The 12,033-nt window shown below is 30.2% G+C and overlaps 1 protein-coding gene across 1 annotated transcript in view; it reads left to right on the forward strand.

The window, feature by feature from the left end:
• Window positions 1-12,033, forward strand: part of LOC126749611 (uncharacterized) — a 43,246-nt gene that overhangs the window by 5,170 nt on the left and 26,043 nt on the right. Inside the window, exon 2 of the mRNA XM_050459318.1 lies at window positions 6,381-7,270. Coding sequence (XP_050315275.1) covers window positions 6,391-7,270 — 880 coding nt within the window. The 5' untranslated portion in view covers window positions 6,381-6,390. The remainder of the gene's footprint in view (window positions 1-6,380; window positions 7,271-12,033) is intronic.

Consider the following 12,033-nt stretch of genomic DNA (forward strand, 5'->3'; position numbering starts at 1 on the left):
TTTACTGAAAAAACTGTGTGGGGTGGGTGGGGAGCTAAGGACGGTGTCAATGAAAAACATGATTTTTTGCAAAAAAATAATTAAATAATTAAACCTTCTTGCATCCATTAGCAATAGACATCTTTATAATCACAAGAAGTTTCAAGTAAATTGCTCTTAATTTGAATTTCTTATGAATTTTTATACTTGAATTAAAATACTTTTTGGACTATTTATGCAAAAATTCTTTTTTTTTATTAAAATCACCCTTGACCCCCCCACCCACCCCAAATAGTTTTTCCGGTAAAAAATTCTTCTGCAAAAACAGTCCGAAAATTATTTTAATCCAACTTTAAAAATTCATAAAAAAATCAAATCAAGAGCAATTTACTCGAAATTTCTTTCAATTATAAAGACATCTATTGCTAATCGATGAGAGAAAGCTATAAGTTAATTGGTCAGTTATTTTTTAAGTTATCAATTTGTTTACAAAAAACGGTCCAACAGAACTTATGTTGCAACATCAAGCATTTTCATGAATCAGTGTTTTTGCTAAAAAATTCATAACTTAAAAAATAATAGACCAATTAACTTGCAATTTTCTCGCATCGATTAGCAATTGCTGTCTTTATAATTACAAGAAGTTTTAAGTAAATTACTCTTGATTTGAAATTCTTATGAATTTTTAAAGTTGGATAAAATAATTTTCTGACTGTTTTTGCAGAAGAATTTCTCACTGGAAAAACTGTTTGGGGTGGGTGGGGGGCTAAGGATGGTGTCAATGAAAAACAGGATTTTTTGAAAAAAATAATTGAATAATTAAACCTTCTTGCATCCATTAGCAATAGACATCTTTATAATTACAAGAAGTTTTAAGTAAATTGCTCTTAATTTGAATTTCTTATGAACTTTTATACTTGGATTAAAATACTTCTTAGACTATTTTTGCAAAAATGCTGTTTTTTATTAATATCACCCTTGGCCCCCCACCCACCCCAAATAGTTTTTCCGGTAAAAAATCCTTCTGGAAAAACAGTCCGAAAATTATTTTAGTCTAACTTTAAAAATTCATAAGAATTTTAAATCAAGAGCAATTTACTTGACATTTCTATTAATTATAAAGACATCTATTGCTAATCGATGAGAGAAGGTTACAAGTTAATTGGTCAGTTATTTTTTAAGTTATCAATTTTTATACAAAAAACAGTCCAACAAAACTTTTATTGCTACATCAAGCATTTTCATGAATCAGTGTCTTTGCTAAAAAATGTATAACTTAAAAAATAATAGACCAATTGACTTGCAATTTTCTCGCATCGATTAGCAATTGCTCTCTTTACAATTACAAGAAGTTTCAAGTAAATTTCTCTTGATTTGAAATTCTTATGAATTTTTAAAATTGGATTAAAATAATTTTCGAACTGTTTTTGCAGAAGAATTTTTTACTGGAAAAACTGTTTGGGGTGGGTGGGGGGCTAAGGGTGTTTTTAATGAAAAACAGGATTTTTTGCAAAAAATAATTGAATAATTAAACCTTCTTGCATCCATTAGTAATAGACATCTTTATAATCACAAGAAGTTTTAAGTAAATTGTACTTAATTTGAATTTCTTATGCATTTTTATACTTGAATTAAAATACTTTTTGGACTATTTTTGCAAAAATGCTGCTTTTTTATTAAAATCACCCTTGGCCCCCCACCCACCCCAAATAGTTTTTCCGGTAAAAAATTCCTCTGCAGAAACAGTCCGAAAATTATTTTAGTCTAACTTTAAAAATTCATAAAAAAATCAAATCAAGAGCAATTTACTTAAAATTTCTTTTAATTATAAAGACATCTATTGCTAATCGATGAGGGAAGTTAATTGGACAGTTACTTTTTAAGTTATCAAAAATAGTCCAACAGAACTTTTATTGCTACATCAAGCATTTTCATGCATCAGTGTTTTTGCTAAAAAATTTATAACTTAAAAAATAATAGACCAATTAACTTGCAATTTTCTCGCATCAATTAGCAATTGCTCTCTTTATAATTACAAGAAGTTTCAAGTAAATTGTTCTTGATTTTAATTTTTTATGAATTTTTAAAGTTGGATTAAAATAATTTTCGGACTGTTTTTGCAGAAGAATTTCTTCTGGAAAAACTGTGTGGGGTGGGTGGCGGGTTAAGGGTGTTTTCAATGAAAAACAGGATTTTTTGCAAAAAATAATTGAATAATTAAACCTTCTTGCATCCATTAGCAATAGATATCTTTATAATCACAAGAAGTTTCAAGTAAATTGCTCTTAATTTGACTTTCTTGTGAATTTTTATACTTGAATTAAAATACTTTTTGGACTATTTATGCAAAAATGCTGTTTTTTTATTAAAATCACCCTTGGCCCCCCCACCCACCCCAAATAGTTTTTCCGGTAAAAAACTCTTCTGCAAAGACAGTCTGAAAATTATTTTAGTCCAACTTTAAAAATTCATAAAAAAATCAAATCAAGTGCAATTTACTCGAAATTTCTTTCAATTATAAAGACATCTATTGCTAATCGATGAGAGAAAGCTATAAGTTAATTGGACAGTTATTTTTTAAGATATCAATTTTTGTACAAAAAACAGTCCAACAGAACTTTTATTACTACATCAAGCATTTTCATGCATCAGTGTTTTTGCTAAAAAATTTATAACTTAAAAAATAATAGACCAATTAACTTGCAATTTTTTCGCATTGATTGGCAATAGATATCTTTATAATCACAAGAAGTTTCAAGTATATTGCTCTTGATTTGAATTTCTTATGAATTTTTAAAGTTGTATTAAAATAATTTTCAGACTGTTTTTGCAGAAGAATTTTTTACTGGAAAAACTGTTTGGGGTGGGTGGGGGGCTAAGGATGGTGTCAATGAAAAACAGGATTTTTTGCAAAATAATTGAATAATTACCTCTAAACCTTCTTGCAATGATTAATAATAATTTATAATCACAAGAAGTTGTAAGTAAATTGCTCCTAATTTGAATTATGAATTTTTATACTTAAATTAAAATACTTTTTGGACTATTTATGCAAAAATGCTGTTTTTTTATTAAAATCACCCTTCACCCCCCACCCACCCCAAATAGTTTTTCCGGTAAAAAATTCTTCTGCAAAAACAGTCCGAAAATTATTTTAATCCAACTTTAAAAATTCATAAAAAAATCAAATCAAGAGCAATTTACTTGAAATTTCTTTTAATTATGAAGACATCTATTGCTAATCGATGAGAGAAAGCTATAAGTTAATTGGACAGTTATTTTTTAAGTTATCAATTTTTATACAAAAAACAGTCCAACAGAACTTTTATTACTACATCAAGCATTTTCATGCATCAGTGTTCTTGCTAAAAAATGTATAACTTAAAAAATAATAGACCAATTAACTTGCAATTTTCTCGCATCAATTAGCAATTGCTGTCTTTACAACTAAAAGAAGTTTCAAGTAAATTTCTCTTGATTTCAATTTTTTATGAATTTTTAAAGTTAGATTAAAATAATTTTCGGACTGTTTTTGCAGAAGAATTTCTTCTGGAAAAACTGTGTGGGGTGGGTGGGGGGCTAAGGATGGTGTCAATGAAAAACAGGATTTTTTGCAGAAAACAATTGAATAATTAAACCTTCTTGCATCCATTAGCAATAGACATCTTTATAATCACAAGAAGCTTTAAGTAAATTGCTCTTAATTTGAATTTCTTATGAATTTTTAAACTTGAATTAAAATACTTTTTGGACTATTTTTGCAAAAATGTTGTTTTTTATTAAAATCACCCTTAGCCCCCCACCCACCCCAAATAGTTTTTCCGGTAAAAAATTCATCTGCAAAAACAGTCCGAAAAATATTTAAGCCCAACTTTAAAAATTCATAAAAAAATCAAATCAAGAGCAATTTACTCGAAATTTCTTTCAATTATAAAGACATCTATTGCTAATCGATGAGGAAAGGTTATAAGTTAATTGGTCAGTTATTTTTTAAGTTATCAATTTTTGTACAAAAAACGGTCCAACAGAACTTATATTGCTACATCAAGCATTTTCATGCATCAGTGTTCTTGCTAAAAAATGTATAACTTAAAAAATAATAGACCAATTAACTTGCAATTTTCTCGCATCAATTAGCAATTGCTGTCTTTACAATTACAAGAAGTTTCAAGTAAATTTCTCTTGATTTTAATTTTTTATGAATTTTTAAAGTTGGATTAAAATAATTTTCAGACTGTTTTTGCAGAAGAATGTTTTACTGAAAAAACTGTGTGGGGTGGGTGGGGGGGCTAAGGATGGTGTCAATGAAAAACAGGATTTTTTGCAAAAAATAATTGAATAATTAAACCTTCTTGCATCGATTAGCAATAGACATCTTTATAATCACAAGAAGTTTTAAGTAAATTGCGCTTAATTTGAATTTCTTATGAATTTTTAAACTTGAATTAAAATACTTTTTGGACTATTTTTGCAAAAATGTTGTTTTTTATTAAAATCACCCTTAGCCCCCCACCCACCCCAAATAGTTTTTCCGGTAAAAAATTCATCTGCAAAAACAGTCCGAAAAATATTTAAGCCCAACTTTAAAAATTCATAAAAAAATCAAATCAAGAGCAATTTACTCGAAATTTCTTTCAATTATAAAGACATCTATTGCTAATCGATGAGGAAAGGTTATAAGTTAATTGGTCAGTTATTTTTTAAGTTATCAATTTTTGTACAAAAAACGGTCCAACAGAACTTATATTGCTACATCAAGCATTTTCATGCATCAGTGTTCTTGCTAAAAAATGTATAACTTAAAAAATAATAGACCAATTAACTTGCAATTTTCTCGCATCAATTAGCAATTGCTGTCTTTACAATTACAAGAAGTTTCAAGTAAATTTCTCTTGATTTTAATTTTTTATGAATTTTTAAAGTTGGATTAAAATAATTTTCAGACTGTTTTTGCAGAAGAATGTTTTACTGAAAAAACTGTGTGGGGTGGGTGGGGGGCTAAGGATGGTGTCAATGAAAAACAGGATTTTTTGCAAAAAATAATTGAATAATTAAACCTTCTTGCATCGATTAGCAATAGACATCTTTATAATCACAAGAAGTTTTAAGTAAATTGCGCTTAATTTGAATTTCTTATGAATTTTTATACTTGAATTAAAATACTTTTTGGACTATTCTTGCAAAAATGCTGTTTTTTATTAAAATCACCCTTAGCCCCCCACCCACCCCAAATAGTTTTTCCGGTAAAAAATCCTTCTGGAAAAACAGTCCGAAAATTATTTTAGTCTAACTTTAAAAATTCATAAGAATTTTAAATCAAGAGCAATTTACTTGACATTTCTATTAATTATAAAGACATCTATTGCTAATCGATGAGAGAAGGTTACAAGTTAATTGGTCAGTTATTTTTTAAGTTATCAATTTTTATACAAAAAACAGTCCAACAGAACTTTTATTACTACATCAAGCATTTTCATGCATCAGTGTCTTTGCTAAAAAAAATTATAACTTAAAAAATAATAGACCGATTAACTTGCAATTTTCTCGCATCAATTAGCAATTGCTCTCTTTACAATAACAAGAAGTTTCAAGTAAATTGCTCTTGATTTGAAATTCTTATGAATTTTTAAAGTTGGATTAAAATTATTTTTGGACTGTTTTTTGCAGAAGAATTTCTCACTGGAAAAACTGTTTGGGGTGGGTGGGAGGTTAAGGGTGTTCTCAATAAAAAACAGGATTTTTTGCAAAAAATAATTGAATAATTAAACCTTCTTGCATCCATTAGCAATAGATATCTTTATAATCACAAGAAGTTTCAAGTAAATTACTCTTAATTTGACTTTCTTATGAATTTTTATACTTGAATTAAAATACTTTTTGGACTATTTATGCAAAAATGCTGTTTTTTTATTAAAATCACCCTTAGCCCCCCACCCACCCCAAATAGTTTTTCCGGTAAAAAATTCTTCTGCAAAAACGGTCCGAAAATTATTTTAGTCAAACTTTAAAAATTCATAAAAAATTGAAATCAAGAGCAATTTACTTGAAACTTCTTTCAATTATAAAGACATCTATTGCTAATCGATGAGAAAAAGTTATAAGTTAATTGGTCAGTTATTTTTTAAGTTATCAATTTGTTTACAAAAAACGGTCCAACAGAACTTATGTTGCAACATCAAGCATTTTCATTTATGAAATTTCATGAGTGGGGGAGGGTTAAGTTTTATGTTATTAAAAAAAAAATCTTCAGTATATAATTGCATTAGAGGCAAAAATTTAGCCAATAATATCAACAAACCTTAATCGTTTGCAAGCACGTTTTTCGTCAACCAAAATTCAACTCCCTGTATTATGACTTATGTAGTACGGGTTTTCCCTTAATTGGAAATTATTTTTTCTAGTGGGTTCAATATGGCAAGACTTACTGCTCCGAAAGAACTCCTGGAAAAGCTGCTCTGCACTAAATGTGAGGAGCTACTATCGGTTTTCCCAGTATACATCAAAACCAACGGCAAAGACCCTATTTGCGGACGATGCAAAATTTCCGAGGGCGAGTACATACGCGATGAGGCCTATGAACGTTTGGCCCAATTTCTAATTTTTCCATGTGCTCTAGAATCGCGAGGTTGCCAAACCGCTTTAACGCCTTTAAAAATGAAAGTTCACGAAATCTGTTGTACTTACGAGACTTATCAATGTCCATTCGCAAATTTCACGTCTTGCAAATGGTCGGGTTCCAACCCAGATATACCGGATCATTTGAACTCCAACCATGAGGACGCTATACTAGCTGATGGTAAATTTAGTATCGAATTTCAAGACAGCTTTCAAGGCATTTATCTGATGTACGATAAAGAGGAGATGTTCATTATAAAAACTGACGTAGATGCCAAAACTAAGACCTTTGTAGGTTCGGTAGAGCATTTATTAGTGAACGAAATATCTTTAAGGCATTCATACATGTTACAAGTGGCATCGAAGGATTCGACACTTGTTTATGAGTTTCCTCGACGATCTACTGATCAAGATTCGCAAAATGACACGAGATTTACGTACGATTTTATAAAAAAGAAACTTGAGGCCTCTACGTCGTCTTTTGTGGTAACAGCTGTAATCACTAGTGTCAATGACAATGACGAAAATATCAAACAGTGCGTTAAAATCGAAAAAATCAAGTTGGATATTAATGAAGATATGCTACGTGAACTGGAGTGTCCTGTATGCTACGAATACATGCTGCCTCCCATTTATCAGTGCATCAATGGGCATAGCATTTGTGAGTCTTGCAAAGGTATGTATGGTCATTTTTATTAACGTTTTTTAATAAATTTACACTGGTGTTACTTAGTTACAATTGAGGAGATTCAATAGTTATGTAATAGAAAAATCCATGTAAATAGAAGAGTCCATCATGTTCCTCTGCTGTGTCCTGCACTAGTATATAAGTAGATGCAATCCTTTAAGGGATGTCTGACCTAATTTCGAACGTGACAAATAACTTAGGCTTTCATCTTTCAAATCTTCTAAAAAATACGCCTTTAGAATTAGAGCCTCTATATACGGTAATATCAAGCTTAAATGTTGAATAAAACACAATTCATTTGTCATGCTCAACATGTGGTCCGTCAGTGGTGGTCACCACCAACTAACTCTTCCCTCGTTCTTATCTCTGTTCCGTATACAAGCCTAAAAAATCCAGTGGAGTTAAATCAGGCGATCGAGGGGGCCAAAGAACTTATATTGCAACATCAAGCATTTTCATGCATTAGTCTTTTGGCTAAAAAATTTATAACTTAAAAACTAATAGACCAATTGACTTGCAATTTTCTCGCATCAATTAGCAATTGCTCTCTTTACAATTAAAAGAAGTTTCAAGTAAATTTCTCTTGATTTTAATTTTTTATGATTTTTTAAAGTTGGATTAAAATAATTTTCAGACTGTTTTTGCAGAAGAGTTTCTCACTGGAAAAACTGTTTGGGGTGGGTGGGGGGCTAAGGATGGTGTCAATGAAAAACAGGATTTTTTGCAAAAAATTATTGATTGATTAAACCTTCTTTCATCTATTAGCAATAGATATCTTTATAATCACAAGAAGTTTCAAGTAAACTGCTCTTAATTTGAATTGTTATACTTGAATTAAAATACTCTTAGGATTATTTTTGCAAAAATGCTGCTTTTTTATTAAAATCACCCTTGGCCCCCCACCCACCCCAAATAGTTTTTACGGTAAAAAATTCTTCTGCAAAAAACAGTCCGAAAATTATTTTAGTCCAACTTTAAAAATTCATAAAAAATTCAAATCAAGAGTAATTTACTTGAGACTTCTTTCAATTATAAAGACATCTATTGCTAATCGATGAGAGAAAGTTATAAGTTAATTGGTCAGTTATTTTTTAAGTTATGAATTTGTTTACAAAAAACAGTCCAACAGAACTTATATTGCAACATCAAGCATTTTCATGCATCAGTGTTTTTGCTAAAAAATTTATAACTTAAAAAATAATAGACCAATTGATTTGCAATTTTCTCGCATCAATTAGCAATTGCTCTCTTTATAATTACAAGAAGCTTCAAGTAAATTTCTCTTGATTTTAATTTTTTATGAATTTTTAAAGTTGGATTAAAATAATTTTCAGGCTGTTTTTGCAGAAGAATTTTTTCTGGAAAAACTGTGGGGTGGGTGGGGGGCTAAGGATGGTGTCAATGAAAAACAGGATTTTTTGCAAAAAATTATTGACTGATTAAACCTTCTTTCATCTATTAGCAATAGATATCTTTATAATCACAAGAAGTTTTAAGTAAATTGCTCTTAATTTGAGTTTCTTATGAATTTTTATACTTAGATTAAAATACTTTTTGGACTACTTTTGCAAAAATGTTGCTTTTTAATTAAAATCACCCTTGGCCCCCCACCCACCCCAAATAGTTTTTCCGGTAAAAAATGCTTTTGCAAAAACAGTCCGAAAAATATTTTAGTCCAACTTTAAAAATTCATAAAAAAATCAAATCAAGAGCAATTTACTTAAAATTTCTTTTAGTTATAAAGACATTCATTGCTGATCGATGAGAAAAGGTTATAAGTTAATTGGTCAGTTATTTTTTAAGATATCAATTTTTGTACAAAAAACAGTCCAACAGAGCTTATATTGCTACATCAAGTTTTTTATGCATCAGTGTTTTTGCTAAAAAGTTTATAACTTAAAAAATAATAGACCAATTAACTTGCAATTTTCTCGCATCAATTAGCAATTGCTCTCTTTACAATTACAAGAAGTTTCAATTAAATTTCTCTTAATTTGAATTTTTATACTTGAATTAAAATACTCTTAGGACTATTTTTGCAAAAATGCTGCTTTTTTAACACATCTCGTGAGAGTCCCCACCCACCCCAAATAGTTTTTCCGGTAAAAAATTCTTCTGCAAAAGCAGTCCGAACCACATGTCCATTTGTCATGCTTAACATGTGGTCCGTCAGTGGTGGTCACCCACCAAGTAACTCTTCCCTCGTTCTTATCTCTGTTCCGTATACAAGCCTAAAAAATCCAGTGGAGTTAAATCAGGCGATCGAGGGGGCCAAAGAAAGATCCAATCTTGTTGGAAGATTATTACTCGTTCCAAGAGTCCAGCTTCCTCTAGATGATTGGATATATCATTTGTAGGAACTGTGAGTAGTTCGCACGATCTAAATGCTCTGGTAGATAATGTAAAGATGCGAAAATTTTGCTTGAAATCAAATATTTTAAATAAAATCTTTGGTTTGGAAACGTGTTCTAATGTATTTCGCAAACATTTTAATTGGGAATTCAGAGTGTGAGAACAATTGTTAATATTTTTCTGAAAAAGGATATATCAGAAATTAGCGGTAAGAAAGAAGTATTTTAAATTAATAGAATTAATTAATTAAATAATGTATTTTCTTTAATAAAGCCATCAGACCATTGCAAGATTAATACCTGGCCGGAAAGATATTATGCCATTTAAAATTAGTTAGCTTTAGTGTGGCAACAAATAATTCATCCACACTGTTGGGCGCCAAAATATATTTAATGCGACAATTACGATTTTAAATTAGTACATTTTTTTTTAGAACTATTCATTCTGATAGAGGGTTATAATCAGTTTGAAGTTTTTCAATATTTTAAATTAATACTATTTTATAAATAAAAAAAAATTATGATGCCTCGTTACACGTAATGGGAAAGTCACTCTCAAAATGCTATAGTAATTAACCAATTAAAAAAACTCCCTAAACACACGCTGAATAGTATAACTGATATAGGTATTAATGTGCTCATTAGGGTGAAATCATTCATTTTTAGTAGAGGGTTGCAAATATAATGAAGGTTTTACTGGGCAATTGTTTGGGGTGGGTGGGGGGGTAAGGGTTGTGTTGATGAAAAACAATGTTTTTGCAGCAAATATTTATTCAATTTTTAATTTAATAACCCTGTTTATGTATAATTTTGTATGTAAATATTTAGTATAAAAAACCCACATTGTTGGGCGCCAAAGTATACGTAATACTACAATAATGATTTTAAATTTACACGATTTTCTCTTTTGGTTTGTATGTATGTTATTTTAACAGGTTGACTGCCCACCTCTTTTTCCCTGCCTTACCGGTACTCAGTCCGGAAGATAAATTCGAATATTGAGAATATTCGAATATACCCCAGCAGTCGCTCGCATTGTACATTTCATATAGACAAATTTAAGTTGTGGCCTCAGAAAACCGTTCTGTGATTTTAGCTCTTAGCTAGATGTTATTATAGTTTTTTAAAAAGGTCGTTTATCAAAATGTAATAAAAACGCTTTTTTTAACTTAAATATTTATTTATATTGTAGCGTAAAGGTAACAGATAGTACAAAAAAAAGTGAACAAGTTATCATAAATGCTCCTAAAAACCTTATTGTAATTTAGACGTATGTAAAAAAACACTCAGAACAAAAATATTTTTCGCAAGTAGAACACTTTGTCCACACTCGGGGAGTCTCCTTTTGTGCTCTTTTTCTTTCTTTCCTGATAGCAATATCCTTATAACATTGATTGCAGCGGTTTCTTTTTGGACATTTTATTAAATTGTGTATTACACGATTTCGTTTAGCAAGCATATCTTCGATAACAGCCTCTCTAAACTCTGTTATTTTAATGTTTTTATTTGTTACTTTTGAATAAAGTGACAAAGCATTTACAACGGAAACATTTAGTAAAATGTCAAATGCAACTTTTCGGTACCATTTCAATGACCTCCTTGAAAATGTATTATAAGAATTCATTTGATCCGATACATCTATAAAAGATTTTCCTGCATTGTACTCTACTATAACCTGTGGTTTAATTTTGTCTCCTCTTCTTTGTGTCACATTTACCATAGAAGGTATATGCTTTGAACTTATAGCTAGGACATCTCGCCGATCCTTCCACTTTAAAACCATTACACCATGATCATTTTGCCTTGCAACAATATCACTTTTATTCAGTTTTTTCTAGTTACATCAGTTGGATTGTCTATTGGCCCGCAGGGTACCTACTAAAAAAGTGTCTCTATCCAGTAATTGTTCTCCCAAAGTAACACTATTATACCAGTTCTTGGCATATAGTGTTCTGCCAAAATCCAAATATGGCTCCATTAATTCCATGACAACTTTAGATGATACAGACGTGCCAGGCTGAGCTTCCTTTCCAGCATAAACTTTATATTGCAAAGTGTAAGAAGGATCGGTGCATAGCTTAAAAATTTTAACACCATACCGATGCCTTTTATTTTGCAGGTACTGCCTAAAACTTAGCCTCCCTTGAACCGGTACCATGGACTCATCTATGCATAGTGACATTTTCGGAATTATAAAATAATTAAATTTATCCACTAGCAAGTCAATAAGGGGCTGAACCTTGTGAAGCCTATTTCCGGGCACCTGTTCCGAGTTATCCAAAATATGAAACATGCTGAAAATAAATATATTTTTTAATAATTAAAACTTAATATTATAAAATGTTATAAAAGTACCTCAAAATCAACTTAAATCGGTTTCTAGCCATGTATTTTGTCAGC

This window comes from Anthonomus grandis, unplaced genomic scaffold, assembly GCF_022605725.1.
Source record: "Anthonomus grandis grandis unplaced genomic scaffold, icAntGran1.3 ctg00000375.1, whole genome shotgun sequence".
NCBI classification, from domain to species: domain Eukaryota; kingdom Metazoa; phylum Arthropoda; class Insecta; order Coleoptera; family Curculionidae; genus Anthonomus; species Anthonomus grandis.